At 42.8% G+C, this 23,870-nt stretch overlaps 1 protein-coding gene across 1 annotated transcript in view; it reads left to right on the top strand.

The window, feature by feature from the left end:
• LOC124712368 overlaps positions 1-18,719 on the top strand; it is a 69,810-nt gene extending 51,091 nt beyond the window's left edge. Inside the window, exons 4-6 of the mRNA XM_047242663.1 lie at positions 3,854-3,958; positions 16,633-16,788; positions 18,627-18,719. Coding sequence (XP_047098619.1) covers positions 3,854-3,958; positions 16,633-16,788; positions 18,627-18,719 — 354 coding nt within the window. The remainder of the gene's footprint in view (positions 1-3,853; positions 3,959-16,632; positions 16,789-18,626) is intronic.
• Positions 18,720-23,870: the final 5,151 nt, after the last annotated feature.

The following is a 23,870-nucleotide window of genomic DNA, read 5'->3' as shown; positions in this document are numbered from 1 at the left end:
GTTCAATATGGCTCCCTCCAGACACACGAGCAATATCAACCCGATACTCCAACTCGTTCCACACTCTCTGTAGCATATCAGGCGTAACAGTTTGGATAGCTGCTGTTATTTCTCGTTTCAAATCATCAATGGTGGCTGGGAGAGGTGGCCGAAACACCATATCCTTAACATACCCCCATAAGAAAAAATCGCAGCGGATAAGATCAGGGCTTCTTGGAGGCCAGTGATGAAGTGCTCTGTCACGGGCTGCCTGGCGGCCGATCCATCGCCTCGGGTAGTTGACGTTCAGGTTTCATAACTAACCTTTTTCGTAGGACTCTCCATACAGTTGATTGTGGAATTTGCAGCTCTCTGCTAGCTCTGCGAGTCGATTTTCCTGGGCTGCGAACAAATGCTTGCTGGATGCGTGCTACATTTTCATCACTCGTTCTCGGCCGTCCAGAACTTTTCCCTTTGCACAAACACTCATTCTCTGTAAACTTTTTATACCAACGTTTAATACACCACCTATCAGGAGGTTTAACACCATACTTCGTTCGAAATGCACGCTGAACAACTGTCGTCGATTCACTTCTGCCGTACTCAATAACACAAAAAGCTTTCTGTTGATCGGTCGCCATCTTAGCACCAACTGACGCTGACGCCTAATCAACAGCGCCTCAAGCGAACAAATGTACAACTAAATGAAACTTTATAGCTCCCTTAATTCGCCGACAGATAGTGCTTAGCTCTGCCTTTTGTCGTTGCAGAGTTTTAAATTCCTAAAGTTGTGGTATTCTTTTTGAATCATCCTGTATATTATCACTGAGCTACAGTCGTAATCCTTAAATTCCTTTGTGTAACACTTAATAAGGATGAAATGGAACGATCACGTATGCTCAGTCGTGGGTAAAGCAGGTAGCAGGCATAGGTTTGTTGGTAGAATACTAGGGAAATGCAGTGGGTGTAGAAAGGAGAATGGTTACAAATCACTCCTGCAACCTGTCCTACAATATTGCTCCATTGTGTGGGACCAGTACCAAATAGGACTAACAGAGGATGGTGAACTTATACAGACAGCACGAATGGTCATAGGTTTGTTTGATTCGTGAGGGAATGTCGCAGAGATGCTGAAAAAACTGAGATGGCAGACCCTTGGAGACAGACGTAAACTATCCGGAGAGAGCTTACAGAGTTTCAAGAACCGGCATAAGACGATGACTCGAAGAACATAGTACATCCCCTATATAGGGGTCGTGAGCACAAAATAGTAAACAATCATTCTTCCCGCTCTCCTTACAAGAAGGGAACAGGAAAAAACCGTAATAACTGGTACAGTGGGACGTATCCTCTACCATGCTCTATCATGCGCTTCCCAGTTATTCTACATTATCCCATTTATCGTTCGCTTGAAAGGTTTTCTCGCGTAGCCCGTCGAATTTCGTATCACAGCTGTTATGAAGGTGTTTGTGGAGCAATTGTACCGCATAATCGACCGTGAAGCATTTTTTGGTAAAGTGATATAGCTTGCGGGTGAGTACGTAGACCTATTGCGCTGGCAATTATTTTCTCTACAATATTTCTGTCAGACATGAGATCCCAAACTTAAATCAGTTTTTCTTTTACTATTCTGGTACTCACTTCTACACCTGTTGTTGTTGTTTTTGTTGTGGTCTTCAGTCCTGAGACTGGTTTGATGCAGCCCTCCATGCTACTCTATCCTGTGCAAGCTTCTTCATCTCCCAGTACTTACTGCAACCTACATCCTTCTGAATCTCCTTAGTGTATTCATCTCTTGGTCTCCCTCTACGATTTTTACCCTCCACGCTGCCCTCCAATGCTAAATTTGTGATCCCTTGATGCCTCAAAACATGTCCTACCAACCGATCCCTTCTTCTAGTCAAGTTGTGCCACAAACTTCTCTTCTCCCCAATCCTATTCAATACCTCCTCATTAGTTACGTGATCTACCTACCTTATCTTCAGCATTCTTCTGTAGCACCACATTTCGAAAGTTTCTATTCTCTTCTTGTCCAAACTAGTTATCGTCCATGTTTCACTTCCATACATGGCTACACTCCATACAAATACTTTCAGAAACGACTTCCTGACACTTAAATCTACACTCGATGTTAACAAATTTCTCTTCTTCAGAAACGATTTCCTTGCCATTGCCAGTCTACATTTTATATCCTCTCTACTTCAACCATCATCAGTTATTTTACTCCCTAAATAGCAAAACTCCTTTACTACTTTAAGTGTCTCATTTCCTAATCTAATTCCCTCAGGATAACCCGATTTAATTTGACTACATTCCATTATCCTCGTTTTGCTTTTGTTGATGTTCATCTTATATCCTCCTTTCAAGACACTGTCCATTCCGTTCAACTGCTCTTCCAAGTCCATTGCTGTCTCTGACAGAATTACAATGTCATCAGCGAACCTCAAAGTTTTTACTTCTTCTCCATGAATTTTAATACCTACTCCGAATTTTTCTTTTGTTTCCTTTACTGCTTGCTCAATATACAGATTGAATAACATCGGGGACAGGCTACAACCCTGTCTCACTCCTTTCCCAACCACTGCTTCCCTTTCATGCCCCTCAACTCTTCTACACCTACTGCTCTGGAATCTGATCGTTTAGAAGTGCAAGAGGAGCATTACACTTATTCTATGATAATTATTGCAACCCCATCTATTACCCTTTCTACAGACGGACGCAATACCGACTTTCTCCAATTATGTCACATGACATTTGCTCTTAACTTCACATATTGTTGTTATTGTTGTTGTTGGGGTCTTCAGTTCAAAGACTGGTTTGATGCATCTCCGAATATCTACTCTAACAGAATCCTTCTAAATACGCTTACTGTGCTCATCCTTTGGCCTCCATCTACAATTTATACCTCCCCCCACTCTTCCCTCTAATACTAAATTGGCGATCCCTTGATGTCTCAGAATGTGTCCTATCAACTGATCCCTTTCTTTAGTCAAGTTGTGCCACAAAGTTCTTTTCTCTCCTGTTTAGTATCTATTTAGTGTATCCTACATAGTATCTAAACTGTTAATCGTCCATGTTTCACTTCCACACTTGGCTACACTCCATGCAAATGCCATTAGAAAAGACGTTCTAACGTACAATATATGTTCGATGTTGAGAAATTTCTCTTCTTCAAAAACGCGGTTCATGCCATTGCCTGTCTACATTTTAAGTCATTTCTAATTCGGCCACCTGCCTTAATAGCAAAATGCATCTTCTAATTTAAGTGTTTCATTCCGTGCAGCCGCTCTTCAAGTTCTTTGCTGTCTCTGACAGAATCATAATGTCATCGGTGATCTTTAAAGTTTTCGTTTGTTCACCCCGAACTTTAAACCGAACTCCAAATTTTTCTTTAGTTTCCTTCCAGCTTGCTCAATCTGCTTATTGAATAACGTCGAGGATAGGCTACAACGCTGCCTCACTCACTTCTCAACCACTGTTTGCCTTTCGTGGTCCTCTACTTTTATAACTGCCGTCTGCTTTCTGTGCAAGTTGTAAACAGCCTTCCGCTCCCTGAATTTTATCCCCGTTATCTTCAGAATTTCAAAGAGGACATTCCAGTCAACATTGCCAAAAGCTTTGTCTAAGTGATAGTAAAATACTATTGATAATACTTTTGACTGATATAAAAAACTGTCATATTACAAGAAAATGGGATGAGTGGGGTCAAAAAGCATAAAAGTTTTAACTAATAAAAAAGTAACACTCTATCAAACAGATTTCTATCTATTTTAACATTTCCGTCTTTTGGAGATGGCCATGTTGTTGTATTTTTGTTAAAGTCATTTTCACACTGCGAAAACTTTGTAAGTAAATATTAATTTAGCTGTTGCAGAAGGACGGGGATATAGCGCAAACTCTCAAGATGCTGATGGGTTCATCACTCTATGCATACCAGGTCGCACTCTTCTGCCTCCTCGGCCAAAGGATCATCAATCAGGTCAGTGACCCTCACCCCGACCACCAGCATCTAACAATGAAGATATGGGAAAGATTTAGCTTCCAAAGGAATACGGAATCAACGTCGTCGCTCTACCTTGTCTTAAGAAAGTCTGGAGCCTCGTGCAGGCCCATCTTGACTCTAAAGAGATGTTCTTCATGGCACTAGTAAAAATTATGAGACATAGGGAAAGCGATCAGAGTGTATTGAAAGTCGGAGTGCGGTTGGATTAGAGCACTAGAAGTAAGTGAATGTGGTTACAGAGAAATCACGTGCACCCAGGCGTAGCTCTGGGCTCTCTTGTGTGAGTCGAAAGGAGATATCGGAGGTAGTTCTTGCGAAGCCGTGATGGTAAATTTAGCCTACATGTACGCGAAGAAGGCTATGCGGCTATCATGCTGCCAACGTCGTTTAGCTAATGAGAATGAAGTGGAAGATATTAGGGCACATACAAAAGCATGTAGACAGTCATTTCCCTCGATCAATATGCGATCGGAATAGAGCAAAAACTCGATAACCTTGGTTTGATGTACCCTCTCTCATGGTATATATACACCGCCTGACAAAAGAAAGTGAAGCATCCGCATGATGAAGAGGAAACGAAATGAAACTTCATGGAATGAAAGGGAATGGGGTGTTATTTCGGTGAAGATACTAGCGAGTCAGATTTACAAAGAACATGGTCGTACAAGCTCACTTTTTCAACCTCTCTGGCCTCTGCACTGATTCAGTTATCCAGTTGAGAAGGGTGACAGAAAACCGTTGTATCGTCTCCTGAAGCAAGCTTGCTCACAACTCTTGTAAATGGTCCTTGAGATCTTGGATAGGATACAGTTAGCGTCCGAGCTCTTCCCACACACGTTGGCTTGAGGACAGATATGGGGCTCTTGCTCACAGTTACTATTAGTTTGCTTTTGCAATTTCTCACATTTATTTTAAGACAATAATTCCAGACTCAGCAATAAATAAAAATATCACACGTTAATAACAGGGAAGAAACAACTGTCTAATTAATAGTACTTTCAGTAAATTAAAATTTACCAAATGAGCATAAAATACAGACACAGCAAATAATATTTTGAAAACAAGGCAACGTGGTCGCAATTAGAATTTTAAGGCAAGTAACCACAGTCACGGCTGAAGGCCTTTAACGCCATGAGTGGCAATTATAAAAGAAAAAAAAATGTAATAAACATACATAAAATACCGACACAGCAAATAATGTTTTGAAAACAAGGCAATGTGGTCGCAATTAGAATTTTAAGGCAGATAACCACAGTCACGGATGAAGGCCTTTAACGGCAAGAATGGCAATTATTTAAGAAAAAAATTTAACAGACATACTATCATACAGCAATACTATAGCAAAAGTTAATTTAAAAGACAGGCAACTGATCACCAAACAGGTGAGATAAACGATGGTAACTTGGTAATACAATAATAAAACAATAACACAATAATAAAAGAATCATACAGTAATAAAACAATAACACAATAATAAAACGCAAGGGCCAATCACAGACGGTGCTCCAGTAACCGACCTCTGAGTACGTCAGGCCAAAAACACTTTCGCGAGCGATGAGAAAGGCAGCCAAGAGCTGCATTCACATCACAAGATGGTAACTCAGACTAGTGACAGTCTAACGAGTGACTAATGATAATCTTGGTGAGGCTATCTGACGTCCACTGAACCAAATGGAAAGATGTGAAAATACGCGAAAGCCGGAACCGGCGGTCTGGACTCTGCCCGCAGAATACTGTGCTTAGAGCGCCCGGAACACGAAAGGACCACTACCACCATAGTAGAAGTATCGCCAACCAATCTACAATCAAGAAGGCTGTCAAACTTACACGCCTCACCGGACAGCAGCGGCAAGGTGAGGAAACGTACACTGCCGTTACATACACTAGTCCCCAGGGCAGGTGACTGGTGCGTTAGTGGCCACCAGGCAGGAAAACACCACTTGTTGAACTTAACAATTATAGCAAGCTGAAGGTAGTAAATAGTAATTAGAAGCCCAGGAAAGCTAATCAGATCCGCCTTCCCCAAGCACTCCACTCGCTGCTCTTCGCCTTGGCGACACTATGAGCAGCAACACGAACCCAAGTCACTGGAGACTCGTGAGATTTCAGAATAGTGGAGGTTCCTCTACTCAAGTTGAAACGCACTTAACTTAAAACTTGCAGGATCCGGTTTCGACGAGATCGTGCCCCCTCGTGACCACAGCCCTTCGATCTGGCAGTCCACGCGCGCCGCCAGCAGTCCTGGCGTGTTATCGCTCTGCGCAGACCTGGCTCCTCCTGCGTCTCCAGCCGAACTACTCACTCACACGATCCGGAAGAACAACGATGTCACCCCAAAGATAGGGCCACAGTTACTACATATCGATAACGCCGCTGCTGCCACTAGCTGACAGGCAACGCTTGCGAAACCAAGTGGCGCCAGTCAACAAAAGAAGAAGACAAACGACAGCAACCGTGTCAACTAAACGATACTGTCTGGCCTCCAGCAGAGGACGGAAACCTACAACAGCACCAATGCCAGCATGAGCACGGCTCAGTCGTGTTGGAAAGTGGAACTACGCTAGAGGTGACACATGAGTATGCCGGATGTCCCTGACGAACAGTTTTATCTGTAGAGTTCTCTCAATGATTAACACCTGTAACCAGAAGTCACACCTGATGGTTCCCCGCATCAAGACTCAAGGAGTCACGTCGCTATTACTCTCAAAAATATTGGAAAAATACACTACTGGCCATTAAAGTTGCTACATCACGAAGACGACGTGCTACAGACACGAAATTTAACCGACAGGAAGAAGATGCTGTGATATACAAATGATTAGCTTTTCAGAGCATTCACACAAGGTTGGCGCCGGTGGCGACACTAACAATGTGCTGACATGAGGAAAGTTTCCAATCGATTTCTCATACACAAACAGCAGTTGACCGGCGTTGCCTGATGAAACGTTGTAACGAGGAGGAATGCGCACCATCACGTTTCCGACTTTGATCAAGGTCAGATTGTAGCATATCACGATTGCGGTTAATCGTATCGCGACATTGCTGCTCGCGTTGGTTGATATCCAATGACTGTTAGCAGAATATGGAATCGGTGGGTTCAGGAGGGTAATACGGAACGCCGTGCTTGATCCCAACGGCCTCGTATCACTAGAAGTCGAGATGACAGGCATCTTATCCGCATGGCTGTAACGGATCGTGCAGCCACGTCCCGATCCCTGAGTTAACAGATGGGGACGTTTGCAAGACAAAAACCATCTGCACGAACAGTTCGTCGACGTTTTTCAGCAGCATGGACTATCAGCTCGGAGACCATGGCTGCGGTTACCCTTGACGCTGCATCACAGACAGGAGCCCCTGCGATGGTATACTCAACGACGAACCTGCGTGCACGTATGGCAATACGTCATTTTTTCAGATGAATCCAGGTTCTGTTTATAGCATCATGACGGTCGCAACCGTGTTTGGCGACATCGCGGTCAACACACATTGGAAGCGTGTATTCGTCATCGCCATACTGGCGTATCATCCGGCGTGATGGTGTGGGGTGCCATTGATTACACGCACTGGTCACCTCTTGTTCGCACTGACGGCACTTTGAACAGTGGACGTTACATTTCAGATGTGTTACGACCCGTGGCTCTACCCTTCATTCGATCCCTGCGAAACCCTACATTTCAGCAGGGACATCCGGCATCCTCATGTGTCACCTCTAGCGTGGTGCCATTAGAACTACTGACGGCACTGGGAGAGCCAGTCCTGACAAAACTCTACTATCTGGTGAGCAAGATGTATGAGACAGCCGAAATACCCTCAGACTTCAAGAAGAATATAATAATTCCAATCCCAAGCAGGTGTTGACAGATGTGAAAATTACCGAACTATCAGTTTAATAAGTCACAGCAGTAAAATACTATCACGAATTCTTTACAGACGAATGGAAAAACTGGTAGAAGCCGTCCTCGGGGAAGATCAGTTTGGATTCCGTAGAAATATTGGAACGCGTGAGGCAATACTGACCCTACGACTTATCTTAGAAGAAAGATTAAGGAAACGCAAACCTACGTTTCTAGCATTTGTAGACTTGGAGAAAGCTTTGGACAATGATGACTGGAATACTCTCTTTCAAATTCTAAAGGTGGCAGGGGTAAAATGCAGGGAGCGATAGGCTATTTAAAATTTGTGTAGAAAGCAGATGGCAGTTACAAGAGTCGAGGGGCTTGAAAGGGAAGCGGTGGTTGGGAAGGGAGTGAGACAGGGTTGTAGCCTCTCCCCGATGTTATTCAGTCTATATATTGAGCAAGCAGTAAAGGAAACAAAAGAAAAATTCGGAGTAGGTATTAAAGTCCATGGAGAAGAAATAAAAACTTTGAGGTTCGCCGATGATATTGTAATTCTGTCAGAGACAGCAAAGGACTTGGAAGAGCAGTTGAACGGAATGGAGAGTGTCTTGAAAGGAGAATATAAGATGAACATCAACAAAAGCAAAACGAGGATAATGGAATGTAGCCGAATTAAGTCGGGTGATGCTGAGGGAATTAGATTAGGAAATGAGACACATAAAGTAGTAAAGGAGTTTTGCTATTTGGGGAGCAAAATACCTGATGATGGTCGAAGTAGGGAAGATATAAAATGTAGACTGGCAATGCTAAGGAAAGCGTTTCTGAAGAAGATAAATTTGTTAACATCGAGTTTTGATTTAAGTGTCAGGAAGTCGTTTCTGAAAGTATTCTTATGGAAGTGAGACATGGACGATAAATAGTTTAGAGAAGACGAGAATACAAGCTTTCGAAATGTGGTACTACAGAAGAATGCTGAGGAATAGATGGGTAGATCACATAACTAATGAGGAGGTATTGAATAGAATTGGGGAGAAGAGGAATTTGTGGCACAGCTTGACAAGAAGTAGGGATCGGTTGTAGGACATGTTCTGAGGCATCAAAGGATCACAAATTTAGCATTGGAGGGCAGCGTGGAGGGTAAAAATCGTAGAGGGAGACGAAGAGATGAATACACTAAGCAGATTCAGAAGGACGTATGTTGCAATAAGCACTGGGAGATGAAGAAGCTTGCCCAGGATAGGGTAGCATGGAGAGCTGCATCAAACCAGTCACAGGACTGAAGACCACAACAACAACAACAACAATGCACGACCGCATGTTGCAGGTCCTGTACGGGCCTTTCTCGATACAGAAAATGTTCGACCGCTGCCCTGGCCAGCACATTCTCCAGATCTCTCACCAAATGAAAACGTCTGGTCAATGGTGACCGAGAAAATGGCTCGTCACAATACACCAGTCACTACTCTTGATGAACTGTGGTATTGTGTTGAAGCTGCATGGCATTGGCAGCTATACCTGTCCACGCCATCCAAGCTCTGTTTGACTCAATGCCCAGGCGTATCAAGGCCGTTATTACGACCAGAGGTGGTTGTTCTGGGTACTGATTTCTCAGGATCTATGCACCCAAATTGCGTGAAAATGTAATCACATGTCAGTTCTAGTATAACATATTCGTCCAATGAATACCCTTTTATCATCTGCATTTCTTCTTGGTGTAGCAATTTTAATGGCCAGTCGTGTAGGACCTCTTCCAAGAGCACCACCTAATCGTTTACGATGGTCGTTGTGGCTAGTGAAGAGCCACGATTAATACCTGAACCCAATGCCACAACGTTCATCAGCCCTCACTGCTTCTTGGTGACAACCGTTGTGTTGTAGTGCAGCTTCAGACGGCAAGTCCCTAGTCTGGCTACTGCTAGTCTCTGTCGAGTAGTGCGGAAGACACAGAATATGGCAGGGTATCCATTAGTTGTTCTCAGATGGCACACACACAGGAAGCGAAGGGGTTATGAGTCGCTTGGTGCACAATATGGCGATACCCCTTGCGATGGTCATACGCTGTAAATCGAAAAGTTGACCAGCATGCCTGCCCTCACATTCACATGCAGTCCCACTTCAGCCCACTGTCACAAGTGAATGACCCACAAATCTGGATGTTGCACGATTGGACCAGCTGGACAAATGGAAATTCACAATGGGGCCTGCTTCATACTCTGGCAGGTACAGATAACACTCTCTCACGCAAGTCCACACATCTGTGGATCCCTCACGACGGTCACATCTGGTGCTGTTCATGCCTCGTGTATGTCTACCAGGCTTGGTAACAACACTAAACACTAATGCACTTTTGCGGCCGTTATACCTGTCACAGAGAATTGCAACTCTAATCATTCACATCCGGCCCCGGTAGCTGAATGGTCAGCGCGACGGAATGTCAATCCTAAGGTCCCGGGTTCGATTCCCGGCTGGGTCGGAGATTTTCTCCGCTCAGGGACTGGGTGTTGTGTTGTCCTAATCATCATCATTTCATCCCCATCGACGCGCAGGTCGCCGAAGTGGCGTCAACTTGAAAGACCTGCACCAGGCGAACGGTCTACCCGACGGGAGGCCCTAGCCACACGACATTTCATCATTCACATCCCCACCGACGAGTTGTATGAGTAGGAAGTCACAATGTTTCCGGGTGCTTCACTTTCTTAACCGGACGGTGTACGTAAATGTAGATGAAGCCACATTCAGGGAAAACGATAATCGAGCCCTGCTTAGACCTATCGCATTATGAAAAAAATGATGGGTTTTGTCTAAAACATGATCAAAAGACACCTTAAAAATTAAATTGAGCCTCCTTCCTCGTATTTCAAAATTCGTTAAATCACGAATGACATCGAGTCCCTCAAAAAGCCAGGGTGAAGACTTGCCCCAGTCTTAGGCCCAATCATTTCTTAAAGACAGACATCAGTAGATTGTCAAAGCCTTCAATACTCTCAGACGATTTTTAAAACGTTGTTCCATCATCATTAAACAACTATATGTTATGAGGTGTCTAGAACACTGAATGAGTTGCACCGATTGCTGTCTTTTGTTGACTGGTGTAAACGTGGCGCTCCCCTGTATCAGCACAGATGCTAGGAATGGGGTTGTGTCTCTGATGGGCCTGACTCCTTGATGATGAACAGTATCAGGGGACTTAAGCCAGGACGACCGAGCACCCACAGCACGAATAGCCATGTCAGGCTCTATAAAATTGGAGCAACATGCCCTGTTTGCTGCTCACGTCTTGGGGTTAACGCTTATAAAAATGTTGTGTTCTTTGAGGAAGTGTGTTTTCAGCGTCCACAGGAGTACCGATGAGGCAAACGTATCAATGAAATTAGCGGTTTTGAAACCGTCTTGAGCCTTTCAAATTTAAAATAGTGGTTCTCATTCTAAGATCGGGAATTTTGGAAACACATTGTTCTCAGGAACACTCGCAGGCATTTCAGAAAAAAATTTAGTAAGTATCAGTTCTCCAGCATCATAACCACTATTTACAGAAGTCATGTAATTGCATGGAAACGAGTAATGGTAAACATTCCTGAGCGTTGAACTGAGCTCCTCAGCAAAGTATTGACTGCATTTAAAAAAATAACCGTATTTGATAAAATTGATTGCTTGGATGTGACTAACTTCATGTCTGTTTCTTTTTTTTTTTTTTTTTTCAAAAAATGGGGATGATGAAGGCCACAGGCAGTCCATGCTATCCTTGTCAAATATACAGTGACGTCTATCGTCCTTTTAACTATTCTGCTTTTTATACCCTACTTCTCCGATGTTTTATCAAAGACACGACCAGATAAAATTGATAATTGCTGGCTGCAGGAGCTAAAGTATGTTTACAGGAATCCTTTTTCTGAACTTTGATTTGCAACCTCAGACGATGACCCTAAGCACATAAAACTACAGAAATGACAATTATTTTCAAATAATGGAGTGATAAGGGTAATCTTGTAATCAGTTTTTTAAGAATTAACTGAAGCCGTAAATGTGAAATTTAAGTATTAATCATATAAAATCTCATGAACCTAATTAAAGACAAATTTTCATGTCATAGTATGAAGGCTTTCACGACCGGATGACATATCTTCTGGTAAACCTTCCGGGATGTAAGATCGTGGTCCATGAAACTCTTCAGCTCCTAACGTTTCGTCCAGAGCTGCGCTGGACATCTTCAGAGGGGTGTTTCTCTCTTGCCGGCAAGACTCACCGGAGGAGAAACACCCCTCTGAAGATGTCCAGCGCAGCTCTGGACGAAACGTTAGGAGCTGAAGAGTTTCATGGACCACGACCTTACATCCCGGAAGGTTTACCAGAAAATCTTCATGTGTTTAGTCGAATTATTGGTTCTTTTTTTCTTTTTTTCTATCGGCTACAATGTAACAGATTCAGAACTTTGTGTCTGTTCTGAAGAACATAACATATTACTGTTTTTAAGTATCGGTAACGAAATCTGACGACGGGCGGGAGAGCAGTGTGCTGACCGCATACCCTTCCGTATACGTATCCGGTGCGCCTAAGGACTGAGGATGACACGGCAACCGGTCGGTACCATTGGACCCTCAAGGCCTATTCGGAGGGTGTTTTTTAATTGTTTTTAAGTTGTAGAATGCAAACAAACAGCTCTAATAATCGAGTTCGCAGCTTCAAGACGTTCTGTTCCATTCATAAATTCCTATCCAAAACCCAACAAAATGCTTTTATAGTCACACCGAGCGTATTGGAAAAGATCAGAATCTGTGTTAACGCGAAGGTGACCTGTGTTACGGAGAAAGTAATAGAAATTAGTCTTAACTAAGTTACTACAGTGTGTTCCAGTCGCAAAAGACGTTCAGACAGCAATTAAAACGATGTTACATCCATTATGAGGATATGTTGCAATAAAGAATCACTGTACCAATTTAAATTTTATAGAGAAAGTTATGATCTTATATATCGGATATCTTCACTGGGTTCTACCATAAAACACATATATTTTAAAATGATGAACACATAATTTATACATAAATGTTACTATTATTATTGTTATTATTATTGTTATATTTATTTTGTGTTAACTGCGAATTATTTGCTATCTCTTTCGACTTATCTTTTTTTTTTGGGTCTGTGTTGTGGGTGCTGGATTAGCTCCCTATTTTATGATGAGTGAATATCTCATTCATTGGTCAGCTACGAGGTTTGCAGGTGTGAGAACAGTAGCATCTCCTGCAACATAATTGTATTTCCTTTGAAGTGTCATCTGTGTACAGTAGCTCAAAGCTTAGATATGCTTCCAGTAACTTCTTTAGAGAAATGATCTTCACGTTATGGTTGATTCCTGTGTTTGGTGCTTTTCTGAAACGAAGTTTTCTGCATAAAATGGGTGACCAGACCATTTGTAAATAGCCTTAGGTGCTCTTCGAGCACTTCCGTACTGGAGATAAGGAATAAAATTGTCTGCAAAGAACTAGCACATTGTAAGAATGTACAGTTCAGCTTCTGCACGGTAAAAGCAAGATGAGTCTTTCTTATGTACCTCTCTTCAGTGTCCATTTTTATTTTTACACTACAAAATTATTACGCTTGAGAGCAGCATTTGCAATTCAGACAAATAAAGGGGTTACGTGTATCAGCAGCAGGATCTTAAATACTACACACTATGGTCAAAATAGGAAAACAGTAATATCTTCATTGTATTAATAAAAATGCTAGTCCTGTCACTACCAAAATCCAATAAAAATGTTCGGTCTTACTTCCTCCGATGGCCTCGTCAGTTAGAGAGTGACATAAAACTGATGAGACTAAAGAGCTTCACGATAAAATCATGAAAATTTATTCTGAAATGATTGCTATTCGGTGTTTCTTGACAACTGTTTGACTCTTGAAACAGCTGTTTTCCAATATCTCTCTAACATCCACAACTACATTTCACAAGCCACCCTACAATGTGCGACACTTCAGATACCGTAATCATTTCCTCATTTCTACTTCATTTACGAAAAAAGGAAGGAAGAAGGATTGGGTTTAACGTCCCCTCGACTTCGACGCCATTAGAGACGGAGCACAAGCTCAGACGTTGTTAGGATGGGGAAAAAATCGGCGGTGCCCTTCCAAAGGAACCATCCCTGCCATTTCCTGGAGCGATTTATGGAAATCACGCGAAAAATAAGTCTGGATGGACGGACACAGATTTCAGCCATCGCGTCATCCTCCCGAATGCGAGTCCATTGCCAGGAAGGGAAGAGCTGGGTTTGGATTCGTTACTTGCAGTCGCACAGGACATCGTTGTAATGGCGAAAGGTGAAAATTTTTGCCATTTACGAATGGCGCGTGAGAATAACGGCAGACGGTCAGTCTCTGTTTAGCTTAAATTTTTCTGCTTTTCTCGCCGTGGTCATTTTGCGACATATATGTGGCAGGAACTAATACACTGTCTGACACTTCTTGGAAAGGTTCTCTTGGAGTTTTAAACTCCTCGTGACGCACATCACCTCTTTTGCAGAGCCTGCCACTGGAGTCTGATGTGCATCTCCGCAACTCTCTCACGTTTATTTAACGAACTCGTGACGAAATGTTACGGTCTTCTTTAGATCTCTAGGAATCCTACATAAAGTGGGTCCTTGTTGATGAGCTTTACCCAAGATCGGCCGAATGAGTGTTTTTGAGATCACTTCTTTCATGGATGAATTACATTTCCTTGAGGTTCTTCCAATAAATTTCATCCTAACTTCTGATTTAACAACAACTAATTTTATCGAACATCAGTGAGCCTTTCCACCTACTTATGTGCGTTCAGCTACATTTATTTAAGCTGGTAGTCAATGTCAGTGACTTGTACCAACTGTCGATCATCTGCAGGACTTACGGCATTTCCGAGAAAGTTCATGGTACTGAAACTTGCCTATTTACATCCTCGCGAAATATTTGACGTTATTCACCTGACCACTGACATGGTCCTATATTCCACAAGGCCGCGTTTTGAGTGTAAACTGTGTCAACATCCAGTGTGGAATTCATCTTCTATCAAAGTCTTGAGTGCACTACCTGACAAGAAATGTGAAGCACCCAGAAAAGTTGGACGAAACGAAATGAAACTTCACGGTCTGCGAAGGTATTTGACGTTATTTCAGTGATAATAAAACCGAGTCAAATTGACGAAGAATTTAGCAGTAAGAGACCAGTTGAAATTATGATTAAATCAAGACCCTAAGCTGTCGACAGGCGTTGATATACATCAACGGGGACAGTTGAAAATGTGTGCCCCGATCGGGACTCGAACCCGGTATCTCCTGCTTGCATGACAGACGCTCTATCCATCTGAGCCACCGAGGGCACAGGGTATAGGGCGACTACAGGGATTCATCCCTTACACGCTCCCCGTGAGACCCACATTCCCAGGTTAATGTCCACACACTACATTCGTAGTGCCACTGCCCATTACAATCATTACTCGCGGTTGACAATCTTACCGAGTCCCGTAAGAGTTCGGACAATGCGTGTGCATCCAGCGCAGAAGAATGTCAATGTCCGATTAATCTTAACTACATGAAGATGGTATCTGTTCTTTCGGATATGTCCGAAAGAACAGATACCACCTTCATATAATAGACCAGTTATTAGTATGACACTGAACCACATATGGTCTGCATGCACGAATTGAATCGGTTCTAAAGAGAGTCATAATGCCGTTGCACTATACGTGCAAGCTGCGAGATGCGTTCAATAAGTAATGCACCTTTTTGTGTCGGCAAATTTCGGTTGAAAAAAAATCGGAATTTGTTGTGGGACCCCGTGGAACATTCCCGCTTCAGCCATGATGTTCCGATAGGTGGCGGCCCTATACGTAGCCTACAAAATGGCGTCTGTAGCGGAGGTCCGTTCGAAGCAGAGAGCTGTCATTAGTTTTCTTTTGGTGGAAAACCAGAGTATCGCAGACGTTCATAGGTTACAGAGACCTTTCACAGGACAAAAACACGGTGAGTCGTTGGGTGAGGCGTCGGTCATCATTGGAAAAGCTCACGTAATCCTGTCCCATCTTCCACGTGTTGGCCAGCCGCACACGGCTGTGACTGCTGCAATATTGGAACGTGCGGACACCGTCATTCGAGGTGGTCAACGAATCACAGTCAAACACCTCGCTGCTCAACTGAACGTCTCTGTTGGTATTGTTGACCCAGTTGTCCACCAGTCTCAAGGTGTGTGACCCCTGGGTTCCTTGCCACGCAACAGAAGACCATGAAGAGCTTCCGTTTGGCCCAAAAAAGGACGCACTCCGCGGGAAGCAGTGCGTGGATGGTGGGGAGGTAACTGATGCAAGACATCGGCCAAAGGAGTAGTACCATGTCGGCATACAGGCCCTCCCAGTAATGTGGCGTAAGGCCATCGCATTGAACGGAGATTACGTTGAAAAATAGCGTTTTGTAGTTAAAAGAGTGGGGAATATTGTAGTGTATTGGAATCAAGGATAAAACGTACGTGGTTTCGTTAGTTGTTGAGCGCCCCTCGTAAGTTGACAGAAGGCGCGGTGGTTGATTATCCACCGAACCGAATGTCAACTTAGTTTGCACGTGGCAAGCTGCCCCTAATGGTTTTAACTGGTCTCTGGTATCATGGGTAGTGGAACTGGGGTAGAGTTGACGGTCGAGATGGTTCCACGCGTGCCCCGTCCTTAAATAGCTGATTGATAACTGTCTAACTGAGTATAAAATATATCCAACTGTTGTTCTAGATCATAGGTTCGCTGCCGACATATTAGGACATAACTCATAGCCGCTATATCCATAACGCTCTGTGTTACAGAGCGAACGTCTAATACGGTCGGCCTTCAGCGGTGACTGGCCGGATGGCGACGTCCGCTGCTGGCGCCTCGTGCACATGCTCTGCCTCAGCACCTCGAGGGCCCTCAGCCTCAGGATCTGCGGAATCTTCAAGCTTTCCAGGATGACTGTGCTGCAGGTATGTATCAGTGGACAACGAAAGTTATGTTTCTCGCCTCAACGTTACGAGCGTAGGAGGCAGGTCAGTAATTTTACTGTAGGCCCTGCACCATACTTGTTCCACAAAGTACGCAAAACTTAATACACGATAAAAATTATTATTAAATGTATGATAATCATGGATTTTTTTCCTTTTTGGGGGATTGATATGGACTCACTCGGCTCCGTGAGGCCAACTGAGGAGCTACACGACCCATTAATTGTAGTTCAAAGGTCATGAAACCCGACACCGAGTAGGAGAGCCGTGTGCTGACAACCGCTCCATACTGCTCACGATGACGCCATTGGGCAAGTATGACACGCTGGTCAGTCGAGCCTGACTGGGCTGCCAGAACGCGGCACATTAACATTACCTTACCTTACATATAAGCTACTGGGATAATTTTCCAAACAAGCACTGCGTTTGATAACACGATGTGGTAGGATTACAGCTGTTGACAAATCCAATTACGATTCAGAAATGAGCAGCTGGAATTAGGACAATGATGTCTTTTGTACGACGGCGTCCGGAAAGCAATGCCTGCGAATTTTTTATGTGGTAGCTCTTAAAGCTTCTTAAATAAATGCACTGCCTCAGAAATTTGAGTCCTACTAGCTTGTTGCTCTTGGATGCCTCCGTGTTCTGAACTGGTCCCTTCAGCTTCTAAATCCAAATATGTGGCTCTAACCTGTAAACCACGCACATGATCCATAACCTGCTCAACTTCTCGTTTCTCTGTATCCTTAAGCTCTATACTACCCAGGTCTCTCAAACGGTTCATGAAATGAATTAACTGTGCTTGAACACGACATACTTGTCTATGTGCCGGTTGATTATCGCCCAAGGAGGTAATATTTCTATCCGTCTCATCCACGGCACCCACAAGAAGTTGCAAGATGTCACGTACCTTGCCAATGATGTCGAGGGAGACAGAAATCGGGCGATCTAAAGCCGCGCGCAACCTAGCCGCTAATTCCGAGACACTTCCCGTCACCGGTTGCTCCCTGATCTTGAGCTCATACTGCAAAAACTCTTTCTTTAAATACCCAATGCCTGGACATTCCCTCAAAGCCATATCGGACGTCAAGCACCAGTGAACAGTAATGTTAAGTGAAAGCTTACAATAACACTAAATAATAACACACAAAGAACGAGTGAAAAAATTAAGGGAAGACAATCCTACCCCTTACCCCTTGCCAACAGAACGAAAACACGCTCTGGGAATACCAGTAATGGTACGGGTTAAAAACCGGACACAATAGGAAGGACCAGGCCCATTTGCTTTTGTTCTTTTATCACTCGTTTATTACATCAGAGAAAAACACATTGTAAGACAAAATTTAACTACATGAAATATTACTCCCAGTAAAGGTTAACATAAGCAGTGACAAAACTTAGTTCTCTTAAGGGTTTCTGCTCGCAACAAATTTTAAGGAGGCAATGTAAGGTTTATATCAATTTAGCTCAAACACGTAGCTACTGACTGAATCACGACACAGACACTTTAACAATTTCGGCAACAAATAAATAGTGTGAATTTGTACTCACAGTAACCAACTAATCAACAGTCTTACCACTGAATAAGTAGTAGGCCATTTGGAACGAATTAGCAACACCCAGCAACTAGGGGAGTTAATATCAACAGTCTTTAAATGTCTTGCTCCCCATTCAATAAACAAACTTACAGTAATTAAATGAATAACAAATCAAATACACTACGCTCCACTCAAATTCTTCAGTGGAAGCCAAGCAAAAATGAAGATTCCATTAACTGACTAGCACTAAAGTCACACTAAAGCTCATCTCTGTGTTCCCAGACACACATGGGGCAAACTTATACAATACAAGATTTTGAAGGCAGCACATCAGTAAAACCGGTAGTGGAGCTAACTCGTGTCACTGAAAATTAAGGTACTACACCGGGGCACAAGGCGGTATACAATGAGATTGCCTCAGTGCTATACTGCGCTCCAAAATATTAATTCAAAAGGCCAATTCAAAATTAAGTACACATAAACCAGCACTAATTAACGAGGAGTGACACCAGCTCGCTCGAAGGGATGACAACCCTTAATTGAAAGGACGAATGCCGGAGGCGGCAGTAACATCAAACACCTCCTCCGAGTTTTAACCAGGAGTCACTTCCCGTTATACAAGTAAACATTTAACCAAGCACAAGGAAGGAACCCCAAAGAGAAAATTCAAATAAAACCCCCAAAAGATTATAAAGGACAGGGAACCCCAACTATTTAAAGGCAGTGTAAACGCTAAGGCCACACTTAAGAGGCCACCAAAATTGGTTACAAAAAGTCTTATACATTTGCTCATTTTTTTAAACAAAAACACAAGGCTGCTTAACTTCTGCTGGACGGCCGGTATGGCTCGTGTAGGATACACCAGGCAGCAACGCAAGCTAGGCGGTCGCAAGGCACTGCGAGCAAAATCAGGAGAGCAGACAGGCAGCCAGCCAACACATATGCTCCGTCCTGAACCGGCAGACCGCGTACAACAACTCTACATATACGTGGCTGCTCCCCACCTCGTATCTCGCGGCGTCTCAGTAGGTAGCCCGAGCAAACGTCAACTGCCACTCGCCCCGCGAATGCGGAAAACAGCAAGACAAGCAAAGATAAGAAACATCGAAGGATCGATAATGGACATCCAAGAGACTGGAGCGCCACGGCTCAAAACTTTATTCTACATCTTTGTTCTTCATGTCTATACATAGTCATCTTGGCAACAAACACATTTCTCCCAACGATAGACGAATTTGTTGATACCATCACTGTAAAGTGATTGACATTGTTCACGGAGCCATAACCATAATTCTGCATACACCGCTTCATGACTATGAAAGTGAAGTTCTCGAAGGAGTTCTTGAAGTTTTGGAAACAGATGTTCTCTTACTATCTGGCTCAGACTGTTGAACCCAGCTTCCATTATCTGTCACAATATGGTTAAGGACCCCATCATTCTCATGCTCGAAAAGCAAAAGAAATTGCTGACAGATGTCCTGTCTCCTCTGTTTCATGTCAGTAGTGAGCATTCGAAGCACCCATCATTTATGTACCGCAATTCTGCAACGAACTCGTGATATGCCGCACTTACCTGAGAGTAGTCTGTGTTATCCGACGACTTTCGTTGATGAGTTCATCATCCCAATTCCGAAGAATCTCGTCGGTTGCCGTACACGGTCATCCACTGCGAGCTCTGTCACATACTTTGAGGTGTTCGATTCCTTCGTTACGAGCACGAAAGATCCAACGTCGCAAATTACTGATGCTGATACCACCATCATCGATCACAGCTTTTATTTTTCTGTGGATTTCAATTGGGGTCACATTTTCTACTGTTAGAAACTCGATGCAGCACGCTGTTTCTCACGGACCGACATACAGTGTGACAATTAGTGAACTACATGAAATAAAATCGTCACAATCTCTAAACGGTTTGCGTTAGGACGCTCAAACGGCACGGTTGGCCCCGGAGCATAATGGGAAGTATATGCGAATGTATGATTTGTTTTAACGGCGAAACCCACTTTGATTAGGATACGTTCGTCAATAAGCAAAATTGGTGCATATGGGGGACAGAATATCCGCATTTCGCGGGTGAGAGGTCTCTATCCGTCAATGAATAACAGAGTGGCGTGCAATGTCCAGTCACGGAATAATAGGTGCACGGTAACTACCGAACGGTACGTGAAAATTTTGGAAAATGATTTCATATAGTTCAATAATTGTTACCCTGTACACACCACCGTGTTACAAGCTATAATTCGGAACCCTCCAGCGGCAGAGTATGGCGTCTTACATCGGCGAAGCTGGAAAGTGACTGAGTGATAAGCACGGCATGTAATAATACCTCAACCGATATTAAGAACATAATAAAAAAACTCGGAGGCATTGCTTTTCAGTACGCTGTCGTATCTGACAATATGAAAGACATTGCGGTAACGTTTTCCACTGACTGTGTAACTGCATCATCAGTCTCTTTTTTTAAAGAGAGACTGCAGTTTTGAATGGCGACTCAGTTTGTGTGTTCCATCGTCAGTACGAGGCTGCGAGGGTTACAATAAACTGTCAGTGGTGCATCGGAAACAAGCAATTTGACTCCCAGGAGAACGTCCATACAGTGACCATAGCCGCGTTAGTCGCTTGGAGAGAAGTCGTCTGGAGACTGTAGTATAATAGCCGAAGTAGACATTAGCTCTTGTGATTCAAAACGGTTGCTCATAAATGATACGAGCGTTTCCTGTTCCTTAAACGTGACTATTCCGTCTCTTTACTCATCCGCTGTTGTAAGAATGGGTTCCATCGCTGAAATTTATTTTACTCCATAACTAACTAACTAACGAATTCTCGGCGCTTCATAAGATCACATGGCTTAAGCAAAAATGGAATTTCATTTTTGTTTTTACTTAATTATATTTTATGATTTACAGTTTTGAGTCATTTATAATTCATAGCTACGAACACAGAAAAAGTTGTTCTTTGAATATCTGGCGCAGAATGGGTCTTGGAACTTTCAGTTGTTGTTATCGATGGTGAATGGACAATGGACTTTATCAACGCTCAGTACACGCGCGTGGAACACCATTAAAAAGTGGCAAGAAACCGATTATTCTCGAAGTTTTTCACAAGTTCACAGGGAAAAAAAATCAGCAATCAACAATGTGAATTCTGCGTTCGTCATAAGAATAGACCTGATGTAAACAAACGCAAACAGGACGATTTGTCAGATTTCTGGTAAGGTCTTATAGGACCAAACTGCTGAGGCCATCGGTCCGATTGGTCAGAAGCCGTAGCACATGTACACTAGTATTGTTGCGCTCTTTGGAGTAGGTGTTACTTATGTATTAGCTGTCTTATTACTAAGTTACGGTAAATGAAACTTTAAGATATGCTAATGTATTAACAGTCATCAACGTGTTTGTTAATTACCCTTTAGCACTATAGTTTTTGTTTAAAAAATCGTGTACATTCCTAATCTCTGTGCTGTTGTGCTCTGATTGTTCGTGAATGGCTGACGCCGCATCATGCTCAGTACACGCGCGTGGAACACCATTAAAAAGTGGCAAGAAACCGATTATTCTCGAAGTTTTTCACAAGTTCACAGGGGAAAAAAATCAGCTTTGAAATGTTGTGGGTAATTGTATTTTCTACAGTTTAGACGTTTACAACAACGGATGCATGGTTGCATAGGTAGCATTGTAGAATGGTACTCTCATATACTCCATCGATCAATGGTTCGAGACTCGCTTTGGTTTTTCTCTTTCTTTTTTGTTCAATTTGGAATACCTATAGCTTTTAAATGTAAAATTCATCAAATTGGTGCTAATTAACACGTATCTAATCATCATTCTTATGAAAAATGTACGTCTTCTTGTTCCTCGCTACGTATTGAACACAGAATTCCAGTTTTCGTTGAAAATATAAATTCTTAGATAAATATAACTAATTAAATTTTTAGGACAATAATCAAAAATCAAATACACTTTATATGGACTCTGTTTTATATTACATGTGTGGTCTCACACGAGCCAGAGTGACCAGCGTCATAGAAACTTGAAAAACAATTTCACAACGTCGGGTAGACTGCAAATGCTGCATTTTTACAGTTGCCACAGTACCGTTGCAATACAACCCCAACAAAACTGATCTGGATCCAAGTTAAGGGATTTGTCGCGAGAAATAACAAAACATTTAAGGTGCCAGAACTAATGCACAAGGCTTGTCACACGTCAATGCTGATCGCTGGTGGGATACAGAACGGCATATCAAAAGAAGAGGAGGTAACGTGGCGCTTGGATGGCCTCGTGGATTCTGTTGTTGACCGAATCGTTATCAACGTAGCAGATGACAGTTCCAGTCTAAAATGTATTTCTCAGATTCGGATATGAAGGTTCAGAGGTTACCGAACGACTAACTTACGTAATACCTACAGTGGCTCCAGTATTTAAGTATACGACAATACGCTTCTTCGTTACACGTAGCTCGGTCAGAAAGATTACCCTATGTTTAAGTTAGAAATATTCAACACTCTTATTTGTAATTACGGTACAATACTACGTTAGCTAAGAACGGGAGAATTTTATGCTTTCTATCTGATCCCCTAACAAGAGTGCGGTAGCGCTAGAGTTTTGCTAAATATTATTACACACTCTTTAAAAATTAAGCGACATTCGAAGCTATATTTTTTCTCTGCTCGTCTCTTTTTAAGTTTTAACTGATGCTGATCAATGCAGATTAGTTGCACAAGGTAGCTGGCCAGTGCTGTCCGAGGCAAATGTGCCGGCAAAGCAAATGTCCTGTATTATCGCACAGACCAGATGTGCGTAACCCACTGCATAAACCGTATCCTTATTACCGCACTAGACTGAACTCGAGACAGCTTGGAGTTCGCTCAGCGAGAAACGAAATCCATTGGGATTCCAGGTAACGTGGAAGAATACATGGCATAATATATAAATCAGGTTTATTCTTATGATGGACGCAGTGTAGTACCATGATGTTTAAGCCGTTCAACATTTGACGTGAACATAGAGTTGCCAGAGTAGTGCATTTCATCGACAGAAAATTCCCAACAATTTATAAAACGTTTTTGCATAACTTTCTTGGTTCATTTAGCAATTTTTCACAACAACAACTTCCTACTGTGTTGTTTAACGCTCCATAACGACTAATGGCGGCTAACAGCAACACAGAACGATGGAAGTCGCAGTGCTGCCAATCTAATAATGCAGGAAAAGCGCGTAATCGAAATCCTGCACACTTCTTTCGATCTATCACCGAGTCGGTCCTTACAAATTTCCAACAAAAACTATTGTTATGTCGCTGCATCTCCAATGTGAACTGATTTATAGAACATACGTTGAGATATTCCACATATAAATGTAGCGTACAAGATCCACGAGACCAGGCGACGAAGATATCACTGACGCAACACCAAAATAGAAAGCTTCAGATCAGTTACCGGAAGTGCTTTATTCATTAAGTTTTCTATTGAATGGTTCTCTAGTGTATTTAACTTAGGGTTGTTGTTAGCAACAAATTCATATT

Source organism: Schistocerca piceifrons, chromosome 8, assembly GCF_021461385.2.
Source record: "Schistocerca piceifrons isolate TAMUIC-IGC-003096 chromosome 8, iqSchPice1.1, whole genome shotgun sequence".
NCBI classification, from domain to species: domain Eukaryota; kingdom Metazoa; phylum Arthropoda; class Insecta; order Orthoptera; family Acrididae; genus Schistocerca; species Schistocerca piceifrons.
The sequence above is the reverse complement of the archived record's forward strand: the minus strand, read 5'-3'. Positions and strand labels throughout refer to the sequence as shown.